Here is a 23353-nt window from a genome sequence, read left to right on the forward strand (position 1 = left end):
CAAATATAATAAAATACTCCTCAATGATGCATTATTTAAACCTGTTCAAGTAAGGTTTGCTAAAAGATTCACTGCCCAGCTGTTTCTGGAAGTTAAGGAGCCCATTACAAAAACTACAGACTTGTGTGTTGAAAATCTAAACTCACGTGACACTTCCATTTGACAAATGTCTTCAACTTAAAGTAAAAAAGTACCTTGTTGATAAAGTTACTTTCCATTTAATTATTTTTAATGTTTCAAGTAATTTTTATTATGAAACCAACCTATGTTAGGTTAGCGAGGTATCAACATTTTTCACCTACATTAATTGCAACCGACTTCAGTTTGCTTGCAGAAGGGTGCAAGCAAACTTACTATTGGAAAATACTGACATTTTGCAATATATCACGATATGCAAAGTAGAGAAATTTTCTCCAGATGACTTGAATAGCTCTATTTTTTCTTTGAGCATTTGTATTCCTGTAATCAGCTGCTCCCCGTGCCAGTGCTGGTTAAAACATAAAACATACGTATTTCATTTTTTAGGTAATGCAGACATTGAAGGTTAACAGATCCGTCAAAACCTTTGTAACTCACTTTAATGTCACTCGATTACCTTCCTGGTTCCTGCCAGATAAAAAAATAAAAGAGCTTTATTCATCTCAGCTTGAATTGTGTCTAACTTCAAACCTTTCTACGGATGATGATCAGTTTTTGTGACATGACAATGCCAAAAATGGGGCCTGCAACAGCCAAGGAAAGCCTTCATAGCCATTTGCTGTATATGCTTTTACTATGTTACAATGCATATTAAATGGCCCAAACTGCCTGACTTGACATTGAAGTTCCTGTGATGTGTGCACATTGCGATGTCGATGCTGAAACAATATATTGTGCAGCCCTATTGCACAGGTTGTTGTAACAAGGTCATAAATACTAAATATGGCAAAGTAAAAAGTAGATTACTGGTTACAAAATATATTTGAGTAAAGAGTAGAAGAACTCTTTTTTACTCTACATTACCCAGCCCTGCTCTTCAGAAGTATTTGGTAACAATAAGAGAAACATAGATCATAGCCAGCCTCATCCTTCAAGAGGGTTTCTAAATGAGCAATTGTATTGTCGGTGACTCATTCCTCTGCATTTATTTCCAGAAACAAATGTGATTCACCAAAGAACCATATCATCAGAGTTATTCTTAACAGGCTCATTGTGAGATTGCAACAGTTGAAAGTAATTTGAAAGAAAAGTGTATTTCACTCCCTTTGTAGTCAAGTAACAGATTTAAAAGCAATCTTAACCGACAATTTCTGTATGAAAATAACATGTGTATAGATGAGCTGAACGCCTCTCCTCACGACACGTCTCTCTGTCTGTGTTCAGGGTCGTAACCTGATCCCAGCGGCTCCAGGCAACAGTCGCCTCAACTACACGGTGCTGATTGGAGAAACTCCCTGCGTCCTCACCCTGTCGGAGAGCCAGCTGCTGTGCGAATGGCCCAACCTCACCGGACAACACAAAGTCACGGTCAGATCACGACTCTGTGTCCTCTGTCTCTTTATCTCTGTCTCCATCAGTGACTTTTTGACTTTGACTTTCTAAAATATTGCACTTTTCTGACCCATTTCGTACCCGAACCCATTGAATAGATTAACTGAAAGAGAACCTGCTCGATATTACGGGCTGAGACCTTCATGGAAGACTTCTTTCCTAATGTCATTTTTTTAGTTTATATCTTTCTTATTCATTAAATAACTGGGTCAGTTCTCGGGATTTAATCAAAAAACTATTTAGCGCAGGATAAATACCGCCTGTTATACCTGCTATATCGACAGAGTAATTCATTTTTATGAATATGAAAACATTCCAGTCTAACAAACTCAGTCTATAATGTCACTCTAACCTTGTTGTTGAGTAATGTGAATAACCCCTCGCATCATTTCTAAACAATTTCCTCTGACACATTCACAATACGCTCCATTGAGTTTGCACACCAAGGCTGCTGTTAAATGTGTAACGCTTAATTAACATGTTGATCTTCATTGGCCTTCAGCTAGCCTGCAGTGAAAGTTTGGTTGTGTCATCGGAACAGATCCCTGATAAATGCATAATTCAGAAAACAAAGCACAGATCTGCAGACCTCGCACCAGGGCGGTTACATCCATTAAGTGTTCAAAAAGCCAAAAGTCATTCACTCGTTCACACAATGCACTCAACAAGACCACAGTGAACTTCTAGACATGTGTGCAGATTAAATACCATGTTTCTCTCTAACCACTGAAGTGTATCCACCTCAGCAGCTGTGCAGGCATCAGCACTTCTCCGCTGCAGGTGCTGCTGGTTTCAGATTTTTTTAAGTCCCTCAGTGCCGTCCCCATTTTTAATGTATTTTTATTAGCTTTTGCTTTGATGGTGTAGACATTCAAAAGTACACAAGATATACTGTACCCAATCCTCAGTAAACCCACAAGCCAATCCTCCACCCACACTCGAGTCCAATCGAAGCTACGCTCATCACCATTGCACGGAACGGCTCTCTCTCCCTGCAGCCACACTTAGAAAAGCATTATATCTCAACCTTTTTCAAGTTTAGCATGTTCTAAGACTGCTGTTAAGCATGCCGGGACAATCAAAGACCAGTGTACTCGCTGCAACTTCAGGCCTGTTTGATTAATCAATCGATGCCAGATGAAGCAGCTTGCGAGGTTCGGTTAAAAAAAGGAAATGAACCTCTCTGGAAAGAGACAGCTGCATGTCTTTGTTCACCCTCTGTTCACATGCATTCACTGCATTTGATGCAGACCCTCCTTGACCACATATTTAATGCAAACCGAGGTAAGCTCCTGTCTGGCTCCTGCATCAAGACACCAGCATCTATTGTTTTTAAGTCAAATCCCATACACTTAAGGCGTCTTCAGTTAACTCTCCAGAAAGCATCAATTTTACCACATTCAATCCCGGGATTGACTCATCCATGAAATCTATTAACTCATGCAAAACTATGCAATGTCATCAATGGAGTCTGACTGCCACTATTGCTTGAGCCATTTTGTGAAGGAGAGACGAAACGGGCCCAACAACAGGCACTCGGTGTCTTCATACGGGCTGAATGACAGAAATGATAATGACAGGTCCAAAGACAGAAATGATTTGGGCTTCAATAAAAGGTCATAATGATATCATCTTTATGTAGACAGATGTATATTTATATATATAGGAGTGGTGATCACTTCAAACTGAAGATCTCATTAAACCTGACATTTTGCCTGTATGAAAATGTCAAGTTTATTTTTTTATTTTTATTTTTTTTGCGAATATGCAATCAGCATAAGGTTATAGAACTACTTCTCAAAACTAATTAACAGACTAATAATAGGGTACGAAGAATGTTATTCATCAGACTAAAAAAATAAACTGAAGTTGAATGTGGGTAAACAGAGCGCTGCATTATTTGTGACATATGTGGTAGGAGATAAGAAATGCATCTGAGGATCCAGTTTTGCTACAGTTTATGTCCATGACAAGACACCGTCAACAGTGCTACTGTGTCCTCGAGTTATGCAGCAACATAAAAGGTGGTATTAAAAATAGAATTGTTTCTCCGGGATGCCACTGATACGCAGACACTAAGCTCGTCTCTAAGCTCTAATCCTGGAACCTCGTTCACTGTATAAACCTTTCTGATGTGCAAATTTTGTCCAACTCTCAGCAAATCCAAGCTAAAAGTTGCATTTTTTGAAAGTCACTGCCACATCATGGCTGAGTTATACTTCCTGTTTTCTGCCTCAAGTGTCACAAGCTGCAACTATTTATTTATTTTTTATTTTTTTTATCACCACCCACCATGTGAATGCAGTTGATGTCACTTTCATTCGTGGCATTTCATATTTTCTGAAACTATGATACAGCGGGGGAAAAACTCAGGGAACTGGCTTACGAGTGCGTCCTGCGGCAGCCGTTCAGCCTTACTGGTCCAGAGTGTTGAGCTGTCATCAGACCGCACTCTGAAATCCCTAAATTCACTCTGACTGGAGCAGACTTTTAAAATCAGCGCGCAGCTCCTGGAGCATCTGCATTGAGGAAGGTCAAACCTCAGCCGGGCGACGCAGCACTCACTCTAAATATATTTGGATGTTTGTCTGAATATTCCGCCAGTACGCCCACTCAACTCTTCCCCCACCTCCTGCCCCTTTTAAACTTGTCACCAATGTCCTTTCACAGTCATTTCACTATATCTTTATGACATTTACTTCCCGCTAGCTACAGCCAATATACCTAGAAAGCCACTGACAGTGCATCCATGTAATTCAATATGATAGCTCTCAACAGAACCAGTCCGTTCCAAGGTGGAACTCTGTTTCCTTTTCCTTTTTTTCTTTCTTTTTTCTTTTTTTTGAATGAAATGTCATGTTGAATATCGGAGCGATGCGATGTGTTAGCGGGGGTGGTGGAGTTAGTCCTTCGCCTGACAATAGCCGAAGAAAAAATAGAGCTGTCTGTTCCTATCTCTTCTGCCCGTGTGTGTGTGTGTGTTTGTTAGCACATGTACTGTGCTTGTGCCTCGTTTCTTGTGTGTGTGTGTGTGTGTGTGTGTGTGTGTTTGTGTGAGCGCTCATATGTTTTAATTTATGTGCACATCTTTGCGTCTGTCGCGCGCAGCACTGCAGAGAAGGACACAGCTGTAGCACAATAATATTCCCCATGTAGAATGACCTACATACAGGGGACCCCAATGGGTGTCCAGACATACTTGGCTTGTGTGTGTGTGTATGTGTGTGTGCGGATGTGTGGGTGTACAGAAAGAACTGTATGCATGTGTCACTGTGTCTTTGTGTGTCCCCTCTCAGATGCTCAGCTGTGTGTTGGCAGCTGTGTGCCTCCCTTGAGTTTTCGAAGAAACTTGTTTGTTGTTTTGGCCTTCAGCTTTTTAAGTTCCTCCATCAGTCCTTCAGCCTGTCAGGAGAATAAAAATAGACAAATGCCTAGAAAATGTGTTTCCAGCTTAATATTGCTTATGCTTAGGCTGCTCTCAAGTCATCTGAGGATATGTTTCCCCCCTGGGTAATTGTATCTGTTACACCAGTGACCCCAGATTAGATTACAATTACCAACCGGCAAGGGCTAAAACAGCAACCCAATATCTTGAAATAGGCATCCTTTTTATTATTGATACATTTTGCATGCAACATATACTCTATTTCCAAGATGTACGCATTGATTTTAAAGTGTCTTATGTCATCAAAACCTACAAGTCCTTAACTAACTCATACTTAGAGTGGCAACACACAGACCCATTAATATTTAAAAGTGAGTGCGTCCCGACTCTGCTATTGTGCGTTTATACAGCAGACATTTTGACTTGTCCTCATCGGAACAGAGCAGGTGTTACTAATAACATTAATGATGGCTGAGTCATGCAGTATATAGTCTCAGTAAGTCATGGCAGAGTGACAGCGAGTCAGCATGAACAATACCAGGACCCTGAAACTGAAGCAGCTAAATGGAATTCAGCCAACATTAATTTCATTATACCTGTGCTTTTCCAGCTGGGACATGTTATAATGTCTCCGGTGAGAAGGGGCCTAATGGCCTCCAAATCCCCCAATTTTAGATTCCACTCTGAACTCATTTTTCAAAATGTAAAGAGACTTTTGGAGCCCTTATTCCCACCAAATCCAATCTCATGCCAACACAGACATATTCATTTGTTCTAGTTGTATTTCTAGTTGTACTTTTTATTTGAGTTTGCAGAGTGGTTTGATTATCAGTAAAAGATTCACTCGCTTATATGAACCATTTGTTGCACATTAAGGATGATAAACAAAAGTCTCGATAAATCTAGACTTCTTGGTTTAAAGGAACAGAACTCTCAAAAATACAAATTCAGTCTACTTATCTTTACTTATCGGCACACCCTCAGGCTGATGGAAAGTTGAACGGGGTTTCTTAGTCCACAATATTTTCTGGAGATTCACAGCAAAACAGCTTTGCAGTGTTCTCCTAAACCTCTTGTTTAAAATTTGAACACCATCTTAGATAACATCTTTTAGATAACATCTTTTGAAATGATTTGGGGATCTCCAGCTACTTCAGTTATTTAGGAGAATGCTGCAATGCTGTTTTGCTATGAAACTCCAGAAATGTTTTGCTCTGACCTAACTGTCCATTGGCATGAGGTTGAGCAGATCATGACTGAATTTTCATTTTTGGATGAAGTTATCCTTTGAACCTACAGTCATTTCATTTCTGAGAACTTGTGGGCAGTACAGCGAGCCAAAACAACACCATGACATGACATATTATCACATGGGGCTACATTATAAATATCAGTCCAGTATTCAGTAGACTTACAGCTCTGTTCTGAAATATCTGGTTCTTCGGCTGCTAAATGCATCATTACTTTCATCAGCTGTTTGCTAACTGTGTTTGTCCTCTATCTGGTGCTGGGCAGGTGGTGTATCAGAACTTTCTCATTGAAAACATGGCGGATGACAACAGCTGTAAGAGTGAACCTCTGTGGTTTCATAGCTATTAGCGACTCCTGTCACATTACACAAAGCGTCGTTAATAAACAGAAAATGTTGTGGCAGCTTAAAGACGGGTTAGAATATGTGAACAGTTGCCAGTCACTCCCATTATAAAATGACTGCAGTATCATTTACTGTTCAAGTACAGATACATAACTCATCCGCTACATGAAACTTCACTGATATCCTCAGATTTACTTTCAAACTCTTTCAAATTATCAGCGCGAGTGCAACCAAACTAATCCGAACTCAAACTCGAATGAATAATTAATTCACTTCAATCTCCTTTTCACACCAGCGTCTTTGCAACCCGATCATGTCCGCACGGCTAATTGGCTGCTTAATCTTACACAAGCCCGTCTAATCGTCTCAACTATTGCAAATTTAATTTGTAGGTATTGACTACATTGATATTGATTATAACAGCTTCTCCTTTTTTATTTATTTTAATCAGACTTTGATAATGTTAACATGAAAGTGCTCTTACAAGAGCTTCAAAGTGCATAATCACACCTCATTTTAATCGGTTATCAACCCCCCTTGTGGGTAGCTTGATTTGATGCATTCCAGGGCTGTGAGCTTTTTTATTTTTTTCTCTCTGAGACACACTGCGCTTATGTAAATGTATTTAGTGAGAAAAAAAAAAAAAACATTACATGTGTTTGACTTCCCATAATTACCAAGACTCCTTGGGGAGAGATTTAAATGCTGGTGATTACTTTGTTTGATTGCTTATGCTGTGTGTGAGCATGTGTATGGAGTATATGAGCGTGTGTGTTCCGGGTGTCTTCAATGTTTTGTGCGTCCGTGCGTGTGTGTAGACCGCTTTAACGCTGCCTGTGTCTACCTCCACCGCATTCCTTTAACCTTGTGCATGCAAACAGCGTTCGCTCTCTGACCTAAATCGGTTTGTTAAAGTTGACTGTGATGAACGAGGACATTAACGTCCAAATATCTATCGTTAAAAACCCCAAATAAAAGCCTAAATATCTGCAGACAGTGCAGGAGAAGGTAAATCATTCAAAGGACATAGCGAGTTAGCTCGTGAGGTCTTCATTACCGAAACCCTCTGAAGTTGCTCCCCTGAAGGCACGAATCGAAAACCTTTCCTACAAGAAATGTTCACAGCAGTCAAGGTGATGTAAGCCTCCCCAGTATGAGCCTGTCAGAGATAGGCCTGTTTAGTGCGAGTACAGAGTGGATAAAAATTTAATGATCCTCGTGGTAGAAATCAGGTCAACCAACTTCTCTTTCATCAGACCACCAACTTTCGATCTCTTCAGACCACCTCATCTATTCTCGAACCATCTGCTGCTGGAGAAGTGACCGCCGACTGTTTGGTTTTTATATGTCTCTCTGGAAGGTTCAAATCCCCAGACTGGCTGAAGAGAATCTGGTAGGGGCAAGTAAATAAGTAGCAATTTCCTCTCCCTTAACGGCTGCTGTGGAGCTGCCTTTGAGCAATGAACTGAACCTTCAGCTCTGATAACGCAGCTGCTCAGTGGCAACCAGGAGAAGAGAGAGGTCATATTGATTACTCTGTAAAGCAGAGTTGGTTAAAAAGAAACAACTTTCCCCTTGATCATTAAAATCAGTTGTGTTGTGCGTGTGTGTTCAGATCCGTGCCGGTGGGTTCGAGTACTCCCCCGGGACTCTTCACATCTACTCGGACAGCCTGCTGACGCTGCCCGCCATTATCGGCATCGGAGGGGGCGGCGGCCTGCTTCTGTTGGTCATCATCGCCGTGCTGATCGCCTATAAGAGGAAGTCCAGGGACGCCGACCGCACCTTAAAACGCCTGCAGCTCCAGATGGACAACCTGGAGTCCAGAGTGGCCCTGGAATGTAAAGAAGGTAGGCAATGAAAACAGCGTGTGTGACCTTTTATCCACAGCTAGTATAAAGTATAGTATAAAATTGTTTGTTTAAGGATTGTATTCAAGGACATATGTCTTTTTTAAAGGGTCACTCCACCAATTTATACTTTAAAGTGCATGTACAGGCCTTGTCCAGTACAAAAAAGTGGTATAAACACACAAATGGGTGACAAATTAATGAAAAAATAACATTATTGAGTAACTTAGTAGGGTGTTGTTTCACTACGAGCCTCAAAGAAAGCTTCATAGGTCTTTGTCACAGATTTTTCTGTCTGGAACTCAACTCATCTCCTGATGACGGTGATGGAGAGGACTGTCTAACAGGTTGCTCAGCTGTCCCTACCTCCGAGTGAAAACACACCACAACGAGACCAAGAGCATACAAAGTGTTGGATGGAGAAAAACATTTGGCTGAGAGACTGAGGGCTGAGAGGGAGGGTTTTAGTAGCAGAGCGTAGATGACTGATGTGAGGACAGCTCAGGTGTTTTGACATAATATAATGACACGGGCACGGTACAAGGTTAAAATATGACTACCCCACAGTCACGACGCAGAGTCAGAGCTCTATCAGCCGCTGAGGATCAGTTGTCAAACAAAAAAAAGCTTTTTGATTTCAAGTAGCACAGTGTTACAGTGACCGGTGTGTGTTTTCTGACATTTTCAGAAAACGTGTTCTCAGTTTTGTTGTAGTGCCTAGTTTCAACATGGTGTCACAACTAGAAAGTTCCTGTTCTCTCCTCAATGAGATATCAGACAGTAATCGAGTCGATAAAATAAAAGCACTTTCTTTTCCAGGAAGTGAAGCGTGGCCTTATTCCCACCCTCCACCCCTCCAGAAAAGCACCCCGCCCCACCTGCTGTACTCCCAGCTGGCCTATAGGGACGAGACAGTGTGTGTGGGCGGAGGAACAGATGAAGTGGGCGGTCCGCTCTGTGTGTCTGCGTGTGTGTGCGCAATAGCAATTGGAAGTGTATGTGTTGGAGGTCGGCTCCGCTCGAAGAGTCTTGAGGGGAGAGAGTGGGGACGCTTGTTTCAATCAGCCGTGAGAAGCAGACATCACACCGTGCACTGTCAACCAAACTAGCATATTAGCAGTCATGGGCGGTTAGTGACACATTAGAAATGACTCTCGCTGACTGGCAAATGTCACTTCATAGTTCTTGGGAGGTAATATGGATGTTTTTCAGATGTTGCGTCACCATATGAAAGCAAACAATGTAAATGGGCTTTCAAACAAATTCACGGTCAAAGCATTGTTTACATGCTAAAGTAAGTGCTGTGGCTTCACTTCCCGGACTTTGTGTTGATTTAGGTCTTTATGTTGTGTACTCAAATCAGAAACACGTGATGGTTTTCCCAGGATAAACCAAGCAGATACTACAGCGGCCAGAGTGAACACTCTTATCAACTGGATATTAAAGCAACAGATGATAGTGAGACATGAAATTATGTTAAAAGACTTTAACCATCAGTCAGTGCATTTCAAATAATGGGGAAACTCATGAGTTCATAACGTCACTGGAACCACTGGGGTGGGGGTGTGTTTCCTTGTCTTCACTGGATTGTTGGATCATAATATATAATAATATCAGTGTGATATTAGTCAGCATAACTGTCCAATTTTCAAGTGAAGCATCCTGAGCTCTCCACTTGAGAAAAGGAACAAATGCCTTCAAATAGTGGTAAACAACATCTTCTTAGAGCAGGAAGCAGAAAGTTTAAACACATAAGCATATAAGATTGGAACCAGCAGGCCTCAGAGTGGACGTGAAAACATGACCACCCATGATAATATAACAGCACATATGAAAAAGCTACATTTAAGGCCATGTCCCTATTTGTTGAAGCTTAACCAGAGCGTAAGTACCTTTCATCAGTGAAAGATAGCTGGTAACACACCACATATAATACGTTTGATTGTCATTGTAATGTGTAGTTGAATAGACCTTGTGCACTTCTTTCTTCTGCCAAGGAGGTTATGTTTTAGCCCGTCGGTTGTCTGATAGGTTGGTTGGTTGGTTTGTCAGCAGGATTAAACAAAAGCTACTGAACTTTTGGTGTGGATCCAGATGAAGGGTTGGATCCAGAAACGTGTTCTCAATGTCATTAACATGGCGAGAAAACCTACAACAACCAGAATGCACTGCACCTCACCGCACCAATGACCACTCCGGCTGACGGGTGACGTACTGCTCTGTATTGCTGCTAAACGGCATGCTAAAATATGGTTCTGAAAACATTTTAGGCGAGTTATAGGCAGTGTAGTAACATGATACTGGTGTATAGTTTATCAGCACTGCCTAGTTCAGACAGTTTGATTAGAGTTTGGTGAGCGACCCTCACTTGATCCGTGAGAGAGAGAGAGAGGGGACGCTTTCTCTCTTGATCCCACTGTACCTGGATGTGGGTATACAAAAATGCACAAGTAAAATTTGTGGTTTAAAACAGCCCTAAACTCCTCCAGATGATGTGTTTTGCACCATTTAGCTGATTTGTTGCTGGAGAAGAGAAGTTTACCTTTGTTTATCAGCACGTAATACCAACATTGTAGTGAACTGACATGAACTGACATGTATGTATCAGTTCACTGACTTTATGACTGAAGTGCTGGTGTTACATAAGTTCTTGCTGTGCGAGGGTAAACTTTTCAATGTTTTCATCTCAAAAGTGAAAGTAAACACGCTGTTCTTTACAAGGAGACATGTTTGTTTTTGTTTGTGGTTGCATTCCTTTTGCTCTCAGTCATGTCGTCTTCTGATGATGTCTTTGCAACCGACTCCAAAGAATCTTCAGAAACGAAGGGAACTCAGTTCGGCGTCTTTCAACTGCTTGTGGCCATGGAGTTCAAAAAGTTATAGTCTTGCTTTAAAGTGTGTTTGAGGCATCTTCATGTATTATTTTTCACAGACTTGCCAGCCAATCAGAAGAATATTTTCTGAAGTCATAACTTCGCTATTTTTCTTTAATTTCTTCCGTATCACAGAAATAAGAGATTGATTTAGAGGACAATATCTGTGTCTATTTGAGTCCTTTTTCCTTTCCAACTCTTCTTCTTTATTTGTCTCTCTGCCCTTTGCCTTCTGCTTTTTCTCCTCTCCTCACCACTTCTCTGTTCTGCCCTCCACTTCTTCTCAGGTCTGACCTTTACCTTCTGATCTTTCTCATGTCCTCTCTCTGAATTTCTACCGTCCTCACTTCTTCACCTGCTGATCTTCCTTACTTTTCCCTCTCTCCTTTTTTCCTTCCTATCCTTCATCTTCCTTGCTTCCTCTCCTCTCCATCTCTCCTGTGGTCCAAACAGTCCAATAACAGCTGGGAGAAATTATGCATGAAAACTCATCCGTCGCTCTCTTAATAATTATCCACTCATGCAATTAATTGACTTTCCTTTCCAGGAACTTTGTTTTCTGTCTCCTGGTTCTGCTTTTCTCTCCTCGAGCTAGCTTTCTCATTTTATTTAACTGTGTTTGGGTCTTTTTTGGAAAAGCACAGGCAGAATTTGTCGAGGCTAAGACACCAAGGAAGTAATTCAGTTCATTACATTTCTCTGCCCTGTCTCTCAATGAAATGTGGATTTTTGGGCGATTCTTATAGCAGGGTTTATGTGTACTTAGTTAGAGACAAAATTAAGGAGAAATGACATGCTCTTTCACACATAATAACATGTCCGTTACTAAAAGTAACTGAATTGCTAAATCCGGATCTGTTATTATGTTTTAATCTCTACCCATCCTTGTATTCCCTCATGCTTTTGTCTTGTCTGTATTTAAGTTCTTATTTATTGCCCTTGTGAGCCTCTTTCTTCATCATAGCTGACCTTTACCTTCTCAGCTTCTTCTCTGTCTCGCCCTTTTCAAAAGACCCACACACTATTCCTGAAATTATGCACGTTTGCGTTGTCTGTCTGCATCGCCTTCCCGTATCCGTCTCTGGCAGGTCCTCGTTTGACCCATATATCGTGTTTAAAGTGCTGTTGTCTCTCTGACACACACTGAGAACAAAGTCTTGCGGTGTGATTCTGATATGCACTGTTTAAGTTTGTGATTGTCGCCATAGGCTTAGCATTGTGTGGGAACATCATATAATTACTGGTGTACCAGCAAACCTTTCACTGCTTTTCATTGAATGAAATTAAACTGAGATTACCAGTGTAACAGACTGACAGTATATTGTTACTTTCTAATTTAACAAAGGAAATCCTTGCTGGCAAGATAGTGCTTTCTATGGCTCAGGGAATATATTGGCCCCCAGCTTCACAAAAGCGATTTGCAAGTGGTGCTAATTCATAGAGCACAAATGGCAACCGTGTAGCGATCCACATATGATTGTAACTCATGAATTTTAGATTCATTTGCACCTCCTACAAGGCTCATGATGTTCAAGTCAACAGTAGAGTAAGGACTACTTGAGAGGAGAGTAACTGAACTACTGTAGTATGGAGCTAATGGGCATCATGCTAGCAAGCTAAGGTCTGTTTCTCTTTGCTGTTTTGTTTACTCCCACATGGCATTTTGTTCTTATGATGGTACATCAGAGGGGCAAAAAGCTGTCTGAGCTAGCTACTTGTTAGCTTAGGTGCTAACGGGGCAATAAGCTCACGCTGTTCACTGAAGAGACATGTTTGTACCATCTATTCATAACTTTCTAAAAACTATGCCTCTTTTGCGATGTGATGTATACTCTGGCATAAGGGGTTTAAAACAATTTGATTTTAGCTCATTAGCTTATTTAAACAAAGCAGTTAATAAGCCATGACAGCTTCCTTCATTTAGCTCTTTGTTGACTCAAAGCTTCGCCCTCTCAATTTTTTGGGGGGAAAATCGCAAATTCATGTGTCAAAGTCAAATGGACTCAGTCCCACTGATTGTAGATAGTCACAATTTGAAAAGTTTGTGTGGTTGAGCCTTTAGAACAAGGCATGATTAGTGAAGTGGACTTTTGGTGAAAAAAATAATAATAAAAAATAATAATTGCAATACAGGTGAGGGTCCGCCAGCAGGGTTTTGAGACAAATTATGGAAATGACAAATTCACACATGATTAAAATCACAAGGCAGCCTTCATGCTTATTTGAGATAATTTCACAACACCAAATTGATTTTCAGTACCAGCGCTGCTCCGGCTTGTCCGAGCAAAAAAAAAAAAGTGGTACTACTTAATATGATTATTCTCCATCGCTCATCCTGTCACCTTCGTTGTTTGCATCTCTTTTCACAGCTTTCGCCGAGCTCCAGACTGACATCCACGAGCTGACCCAGGAGCTGGACGGAGCTGGGATCCCCTTCCTGGACTATCGGACTTACGCAATGAGGGTCCTGTTCCCAGGCATTGAGGACCACCCTGTGCTCAAGGAGATGGAGGTACGGGTCAGTACACCACCAACCGAGCTTGAAACTAAAACAAACTCACTAAAATTAATCAGTTTAGAGCTGAAAACTAAGCACTTGCACTAATAAACTTACATCAGAGGTAGAAACAGTAGCTGCGTATGCTAACTAGAAGTAGTTCACCTCAGCAAGATGTTCAGGGAAATATTTCTGAGAAGTTCTTTTGAAAGTTGGATTTAATGGCATAAAATGTCCTTCTGGCTTTACTTTTCTACCTTTGTAGCCATTATCCCATGACAGGCTTTAATCAAAGACAGGCCTCTCCAAAAGTCTGAGAACAACTCCAGACGCGTCGCACCTTAAAGCAATCACATAGCCTATATTTTACCTGCTTTGTGTTAATGTATTCAGCGCATCGCAATGAATGCAAATGACTTTGACAAGAGCCTTGGTATCATCATTAGTTTGATCTCACGGGACGCTCACCATATCCTCTTGAAGTGGGGAAGAGGAGTGTTAAAGTGAGGATTGCTTGAAATTGACTGAAAAGAAATGTTATGTAAGAGAGAACGAGAGATGTAGAAAGCAGTTCGTAGCAAAGCAAAAGATGAAGGAAAAGATAGCAGGAGGATTAAAGCAGAGATGGAGAAACAAGATTCAGGGTTACCAGGGATGTTACTTGCATTATATATCACTGTTAAGTTATTAATTAAGCCCGTACATGCACCCACCTTGCCAGCACAGCTGAATTGAGATAGTGCACTCGATCTATAAAGACATTTCACCGCTGAGACCGAGGGAAGTAGAATTAATAGTACGTCAACATAAACTACTCTCCTCCAAAGCTCGAAACCAGAGAGCCAAGTCTGTAATCAGCGGTATCATTAAGATGTAGAATCTGGTGCTGCTCCATTGGCTTTGATTGGAGCACTGACTTTTTGGAGTGGAGGAATAATTTGTTTGACCTTTTACAGCTTCATTTAATCGTTCTAATCCAGAGAGTGGATTTATATTCCTAGAAGAAGAGAAAATGTCTCTCTGGGCGGTCTCGTAGCTGCCATTTCTGCCTTTTTTGATTCGTTCGTAGTGATTCATCCTCTCTTATTTTTGGCAAGAAGGAACCGTGGTGATTACTTAAATATGATTGAGTTATCCTTGGATATAGAAAAAAAAGCCCCATTGTGGCTTCCAAAAGAGACCATAAAGCTATAACTTAAAACTACCAGTGAGAAAAAAAATATACAAACAGGGTTGTTAGAGAGTTTTGACCTGCAGGAATGCGGCACTGAGTAAATCCACTTAAACTCCATTATTTCATTCCTTCTTATTTGGTTTACAGCTTTTGCCGACTCACATAAAGCTTTGCGGAGTTTAATGGCATTTCATGCAAAGCAAATGTATTATACAATCTGCTTATCAAATCTAACTCCCTGTGAGTCCCGTATTGAGTTTAATTAGGTTAATCTTTTGACATTTAGAAAGTTATAATTAACTAAAAGATTTAATTAAGTTTTTCAAACATCTTTTTTGTCTGAGGCACCAGAAACACTTCAGTGTTGACTTGTAGCCAAATGTTTACAGCATAGAATATACAATATGAAATGTATTGAAATAACAGGTGTAGCCTCATTATTATCTCTTCTTTTTGTGATCTTGCTGCAAACACTGAAGGTCCAAATTTAAAGTTAAATTAAAATTGATCATCTTAAAAATATTGACATTATATGCATTAAAGTTTAAATGGGAGGCTCCTGCATTTTATTTTATTTTATTTATGTTATTTGTAAGGACATATTATCGATATTGAACATAAATGGTACCATTTGATATTGTACCAGAGTTAGCTTAAAGCTAATCTGCAGTCAACACTGTGTTGGCCTTCAGAACTACACCAACACTGCAGTCTATTGCCCCAACAGCCCGTTGTTCTTAATATATAAACTTTCCCTGGAGATTCTGCCCTCAATATCTGAATTTGCTTGGACGTACAAGAAAGGACAGAATAAAAAAGTCAGGTGACCGTTGTCAGGTTTAAATTAATACCTTTGTCGGTGAAGTTACGTTCATAGGTTGGTAATACCAGAGTATTTTCATAACGACTACCCCCAATTGGTGTTTGTTTGTTGTAATAGCAGGCTGTCAGACAAATGGGTTTTTGGTCTGTAGATACATTTTTCGGACTATTTGGGTTTCATCTGAACCGCCCCCACTGGTTATTTTTGTCATTTTAGCTGGCAAAAGTGGTGGTCAGCACCCGCTAAAAAATGAGAAGCTGCTACCAAATGATTTCTGCATTGTTCACCGCTAATTAAAAACAGGAGGAGAAGGGGAATAAAAGGTTTGATGAGAGATTTGCTAGCATCAAGGCGTAACAAATCCATGTTGTTTGCCAAACAGGAACCAGATCTAAAATGGAACTGCTAATTAGAGCTCAGACCTGCCCTGGACAGTTTTCTCTGTAAAGCTTTGCATCTTTGTCAAAAACAAGGTACGAGGAACAAAATTCCAAACTTCCTTAGTTTTGAGCCTGAACTTTCTGTAAAGAAAATCGACAAAATTGTTTTCAGCTTCTGTTTTCTTCACTCGCTTTTCTCAACCGGTCAGCCTGAGAGGCCCTAAACCCTCAAACCGTGTCACTTTTAAGCTTGTTTCAGCTGATCAAAATGAGGGCTAGAGACATGACACTGTGGGTAAGAAGTCCCCTGATACAGAGCCCACCTTTAATTTGAGGTGTCAGGCAGGCCGAGAGGTAAAGGGATCTTACGTATTTTATAGTTCTGTCTAGACTTCCTTCCCCTTTCCTCTGTATTTCCCCCAGGGGTTGCCGTTGTAATCCAATGGCCTGTGTAAACCAACGCTGCAAGCTTTATTGCTCTGTGTGACTGCTCTCTCCCCTAAGCTAGACAGCCACACTACACACCAGTTAGGCTCACACACCCACACCCACACACACACACACACACACACACACACACACACACACACACAGTACACACATGCACAGTTTTGCAGATAACTTAATGTACCTTTTCTAACCCGCTCCTCGAAATTCGGTAAGGACTCTGCCTGTGCAGTATGTACATGCATCTCCATCTGTCTCTCTCTCTCTTGTCATCTCTCGCTCTCTCTTTTCAAACACACACACGCACACACACGCACACACACGACACTCAGTATCCACCCTGGAGGCCTGAGAATCTCATTTAGCACTTTAGAGAGAGGCCCAGACACTTTATTATAGCACATCGGAGGAGAGAGAAAAATAGATGTTACAGTGGTACAAAAGGACGACAATAGAAAGTGAGAGACAGGAAGAGAGAGGTGGAAATGATGTGTGTGTGAGACAGACACAGAAAAAATTAGAAAAATTAAAATGGGAGAAGAACCAATGATGCGAAACAGTCAACAATAAGCGCAAGCGAGGGAATTAGAGCGGCGAGGACGACGGAGCGAGTGAGCGGCAGAGAGACGTCTTCAGGGGGTTTAGTGTGTTGTTGATGAGTAGTGACAGGTGCCAGCCAGTGGAACAAGCAGGGTGCACCTCTGTCACCAACCCTGACACACACACACACACACACACACTCACACACACACACACAACCCCGCCATGCTCCGGTGCTTCCTCTTTCCTCTCCCTCTCTGTCTGACAGAAGAGTCTCTCTCATGCCGGGCTGGTTCAGGCCAGTCTGATTAGACTTTGGACGTTTTTAAAAAGTTCCCCGAACTGATAAAAAGCCAGAAATTCTGTCACAGCGAGTCGTTGAAGCGTTGTTAAAAGATTCAGTGAAGGGCTTTTCATGTATCATAACTGGTGATGGTGATAGTAAGAGAGGTTGAATGTCAGTTAAAAAGTCTGACTTTTCTTTAAGATCTGAGTGTTAAAAACTGGACTTTTACACACATTTGTGCGTTACAAAAGTCAAATAACTCCCCCGGACAGAGACAACTTGGGAGCACACTTGTGTAGGTCAGGACTGACGATTAAAATTCTCGTCTCACCATATTCAACTGGAGGATGCTTTGACCCATCCACCCCCTGATGTCAAGAAGACAATTATGTCAAATTGTTTGCTGAAATCATCTGTAGAGCGACTACTGAGCAGCACTCAGACAGCAGCACACAGCAGGGCAGCAGGAGAGAGAGTAGCCAATCAGTCTTACCTCGCTGTTTACCAGCCAATCTCAGCTCATCATACGGTGGGAAAAAAGTGTCTGCTTGGAGATGTGTTCAGAATACTGTCATCACTTAGAGTGGGTCATAGATTTATTTTAGTTTTTTTATCGTGTATGCCATTTGACATTTTTGGTAATTGTGCTCAGAAAGGTTTCAAACGGGTGTCTAGGCCTGATGACAATGGAAAGATTTTTAAAATGAATATATTTTTATTTTTGTTTCCTCCGGCAAAGAGGTTGTGTTTTTGCCTGGGTATGTTTGTCGGTACAGATCCACATAAAGGGACCGATTAAGGGATTTTATTCACTTTCTTTAACATTGAGGCCTTTTTCAACATATTCGTTAATTCCTCAGGAAATAATGGATCTCTGATATTTGTGAGTGAGTACAATTTAATGTGGATCCAAATAAATCTGGATCTAGTGGATTTAACTATGTTTTATTCAATAAGTTTGTTGGCTATTGGGCCTTGGCGGAGGTATGCACTCTGAGTACCATTCTGGTCTTGTTTTTCAGGTGCTAGGTGGTTTTTATCCTTTTTTAAACCGTATGGTTGCTAACTTACTAAAATGAGTGTACAGTACATGTGCAGTATTGATGTATTGTTGAGGAAAGTCACTGTCAGGGCAGAGACTGAAGAAAAACAAGTCTCAAAGATCTCAGACAGACATTTTAGTAATGTTCTGCTTGAATAATGAGTTCTGTCTAATGATTGTTCTGCAGTTTGAATATTCAGTTGGAATAACATTGACCTCTTTTTCGATCATTGAAATATCTACTGTCAAATATGAGAATATGTAATTTTCTTTTCAAAAGGAAAGCTACTGGACACACGATGTCTCCTACTTCACTGAAAGTCCATTATCTGAGGTTTCACGTTTACTGAAGTTAGTTTCAAATTGGACCACAACTCTTTTCCAAACTAACTGTGATGTCACAGATTCATGCTGATAAATACGCTCGTCTTCAAGCAAGTTTTAAAGAGAGAAGGGAGAAACGTTCCTCCTTCAGTAGATAAATGTGTAAACGGCCTTCAAACAGCATGATTGGCTGATGATGTGTCAAAATCTGGTTGGTTTAACTGAAAGAGTAACCGGCCACATAGAAACACACTAAGCGCTTGTCACTAGACGATTGTTCTATGGTGCCATTAATCCCTGTGGTCTCTGTGTCTCTCTTCAGGTCCAGGCGAATGTTGAGAAGGCACTGACGCTGTTTGGCCAGCTGCTGACGAAGAAGCACTTCCTGCTGACGTTCATACGAACCCTGGAGGCACAGAGGTGTCTTTCTCTTGTTGTATTGATATTTTGTTCAACTATATTTTCAGTTTTTAAGTATTCAGATTTTTGTTCTAAAGGGATTTGTACTCTGTGAAAAAACAAAAAAACAATGTCTACTGTTTCTGTATTTGAAAAATAACTACATGAAATTTTGAAAACAACAAAAAAACCTTTTATTTTGGGTGACTGAAATGTTTACACGCTTTAATGTTGAAACACATTGTATTTCTCAGCTCTGCCGGTGTTTATGCAGCCACGGCCGTGCTGGGGGCTCGGCTGACTGTATCGCTGTGACATCACAACCTTACGGCAGTCCTAACGGCTCGTTTTCGTGGACTGAGCATTTTGATAATTTCACAGTGCTTATATATCACCTAGATCTGTCATATTTTAATGAAAAAAAAAAAAAGACATGAAAATCTCCCGATACCATTCAGGAGTTTTAAATCGACCTGTATGATATTTCCAGCTCTGGGAATGAGATCCTGTAAATGCACACAGCTATAGCAGATGAGAGGCTGCTAGTTCAGTTCAGGCTGACAACCTTCCCCCTGTGGAATCTATGGTGCACTCGATACACTATACTGTAGGCGTAATGCTGCCTTTTCCTGAGGAAAAAACACTGTAGTTACATTTTTAAATACTGGGTAATAGGCTTCAGACCAAAAAAAAGTTCCCTCTGGGAATAAGGGATTATTTGCCTTTGCAAAGTGTGCTTTTATCACCTATTTAATTTGACAAATATGTCACAAAAGGCTGTGCTGTGCCACGGATTACAGGAAAGGCAAATTGATAAACAGAATAAAAACATTTTAGCAGCTCTAAAATTACCGTAAAGCACTTAGCCAAATGGTTTATGGCAAAACAGAGTTATAACACCATTTGATAAAGATTAAATGTGCATTAATATTTTAATGAACTGTTGTGAGGTTAATGGTTTGCGTGTATTTTGAGAAACCGCTTCAGACATGCGCTCAACAAAAGCTGGGGAAAGCATTTGTGAAAAAATAACACTGCATCTTTATTAATGAGTTTCGATGTGTTTCCAGGTCATTTTCAATGCGGGACAGAGGCAACGTGGCATCTCTGATCATGACGGCCCTGCAGGGGGAAATGGAGTACGCCACCGGAGTCCTGAAACAGCTGCTGTCCGACCTGATAGACAGAAACCTGGAGAGCAAAAACCATCCCAAGCTGCTGCTCAGGAGGTGAGGAAGATGTAGAGAGACGAGGGAGAAATACAGACTGCACTGTAAAACATGAAGGACTTTAGTGGAGTTAACTGATCTTAATATCTTAGTTCACTTAACTTAAATCAGTTAGTTTCGTATTTAAAAACAGCATGAGTCAACTTTGAACAAATTATTCAAGTTTAGGTAACATATTGTATATTTTGAAGACAGCAGGAAAACTCTTTTAAATTGAGCCAGATTAGAATGTTTTACAGTGACGATGGACTGGCATAGACTACATAAAAAACTGCATACAAAGATTGCACAAAGGTATCGAGGTAGAAATATGATGAATGAGAAGGCTGAGAGCCAGACAGAAGTCATAAGGAGACGAGGAACTGGAGTACTTCACAATTTATTTAGATGTCTTAGTCACAGCTGACAGAAAAGAACAAGAAGAACAAGTGAACCACAAAGCAAACCCAAGTATGTGTCAGTGAAACATCTCTCAGCTGCTTCAATCTTTACAGTCACAAAGATGAACTAATAGAACAACAGAGGAACTTTACATTGTTAAATGTTTGTTTTTAATGAATCTTAATCTAAATGGAACTGTGGAGTTATATTATTGCTGTATATAGTATATCTTCTTAGAATCAGTGCCATTGTTACCAAAAGATTATTGACAATATTGTTCAGGAAAGATAGTTACACCACACATCTGGACAGAGGTCATCCCTCACAGTCAGGGACGACAATATCCAACGTGAACACTCAAAGGGTACTGTGTCATGGCTGGTGCTTTGTTTTAGTGGTGTGTAATTTCCTCTTGCTTTCCAAAAAAACGTCCACGTCATTACCTGGGAAAAATAAACAAACTACTTTGGCATCATGGGGAAACTACAGTGATCTGTTTATACTTTTCAAATTCATTAATTCTGTTTCATTTCTAGTGCAACCCAGAGTGTCTGTTGAGCAAAAATAATAGAACCATTTCAATAAAAAATGAATAGTGAATGAGTGTTTGCTTATTTAGTCGGGAGGATGAATCTAAGGGTTCACAAGATGATTACAGGTGGGAAAAAACATGTTTTAATAAAAATGTGTTCATTTTTTTTTCGAGACTTTTATCACTTGAGGGCTGGGAAAATCCTTCAACTGACACTGCTCACAGGCTAATCTGTCCACATGCAGGCCATCAGTTTACAGTATTTGTCATATTTGACCTTTTTCCTCTCTTTACTTTTTGTCCGTCCACAGTCATTATTTCAGTCACTGTGTTTAATTGCTGGTCTTAGTCATTGATACAGTCACTATCTGGAGTGGCTGCTTGTTGATGTCCTTTTTATTGTAATGTATTTTATGTCTATTTTAGAGTATAGACAGAGTATTTGTATCATGTGTTTTTATTACTCAAAGGCATAACCAAGGACAAGGACTGCAAATTAGCAAATATACACTGCATCAGTTGCATTTTGTATTGTCCCGGTCAGATAAACTGACAAATAAATAAAGTCATACTTGAGTTAAAATAAAGATAGTGTGTGAAAATATTACTTTGGTAAAAGTGAAAGTTACCCATATGAATAGCTGAGTAAAAGCCTTAAAGTATCTGATATTAAATGTACTTGTAAATTATACATGTTTACATGTATGTATAAAGTCAATACTATGGGTCAACTGATTACCTCCCTGGCCGATTATCAGATCTAATATTCCGCATTTTTCTGATTTCTGTGGGGTTTTTATGGGATTGCTGATGAAATAGCTTTGTTTAAGTAAAGTACAAGTACTGCAAAGTTGTTCTTAAATTCAATACTTAATTTACTTTACGTATACAGTATGAACTGTTGGGAGTCACAAGCAAAGAAGTATTATAATGGTACCTACTAGTTGGAATGGAGCAGGTCTTTTAAGGAAATAAACTGTCGACAACCTTTGAAGATATTTTATAATTAGTACACAATTATGTAGATCTTCTTTGGTAATTATGGAGCTGAAAACTCCCTCGTCCAAGGAAATTGTTTTATTTCATAATCACCTTACTCAGTAATTTGGTTTGAGCTTTTCCCTTTAATCTCCTTTTTCAAGAGTCGTGTTTGTTTTTTCTCTTTCCGTCTGTGTGTCAGGACGGAGTCTGTGGCTGAGAAGATGCTGACCAACTGGTTTACATTCCTGCTGTATAAGTTCCTCAAGGTAAGCCCCAACAACGCACCAGGCACGATGATATAATGTCTTTATTCCATCTGTTTGCTCCATCTTTTAAACACTGATTAATCATCATCTGAAGTGGATTTATACCGTGCGCTGCTTTTAAATGCAGTTATACCGCCTGTGTGTTTGAGTTTTATTAAATGCCTCTGGCTTATATTATTTCCCTGTTGCATTTATCTCACTGTAGTTATTAAAAGGCTTTTCCTGTTTCAGCCGCATTTCTTCTTTCTCACCAGTGCAGTGTACATACAGTAGATCATCAAAGCCTCCCCGCAGCACGCTTCTGCTGTTTTAATGTCCCTTTTTTTTAGTCCGCAGACCCTCTCCGCTCCCATAATTCCACTCTTGTAGCTGACACGTCCTCCTCACTGATCTTTATGTCGTTCTTTTAGCTCACATCTTCTCTTCCTCTGATCTCTCTTTCATCTGTGTGGTTTCTGTTGTCATTATCCCGCTGTCAGTCTCCTCTCTGCCTTGAGGTCATTTGCCTCACCAGGGGGTGCGATGTCGCGCTCGCTGTCCTCACTCACCCCCCCCTTTTTTTCCCCTTTTATTCTTTTCCCTGTATGCTCTCCATCCCTCGTCTCCCCTTCCTGTCTCTCACAGTTACGAAAATACTTCCTGATGCTGTTCTTTCTTCTCAGAGGTTTTCCTCGCCTCTCCACACTCTAATGACTAATTATAACACTTTATGTTGTCATCATATGCCATTATAATCTGAATGTGCTAATTAGAGGCACATAGTAGGCAAAATTAGTTGGATTTAAGTGGGAAATTGTGAAGAAAATGGCATTAAATTGGG

The 23353-nt window shown here is 40.4% G+C and overlaps 1 protein-coding gene across 1 annotated transcript in view; it reads left to right on the forward strand.

Annotated features, from left to right (window-relative positions):
• LOC140999798 (plexin-A1-like) overlaps positions 1 to 23353 on the forward strand; it is a 255076-nt gene that overhangs the window by 203768 nt on the left and 27955 nt on the right. Inside the window, exons 18-23 of the mRNA XM_073470337.1 lie at positions 1363 to 1506; positions 8125 to 8359; positions 13602 to 13744; positions 19068 to 19165; positions 20215 to 20373; positions 22467 to 22533. Of these exons, the coding sequence (XP_073326438.1) occupies positions 1363 to 1506; positions 8125 to 8359; positions 13602 to 13744; positions 19068 to 19165; positions 20215 to 20373; positions 22467 to 22533 (846 nt within the window). The remainder of the gene's footprint in view (positions 1 to 1362; positions 1507 to 8124; positions 8360 to 13601; positions 13745 to 19067; positions 19166 to 20214; positions 20374 to 22466; positions 22534 to 23353) is intronic.

Source organism: Pagrus major, chromosome 7 (genome assembly GCF_040436345.1).
Source record: "Pagrus major chromosome 7, Pma_NU_1.0".
Lineage (NCBI taxonomy): Eukaryota > Metazoa > Chordata > Actinopteri > Spariformes > Sparidae > Pagrus > Pagrus major.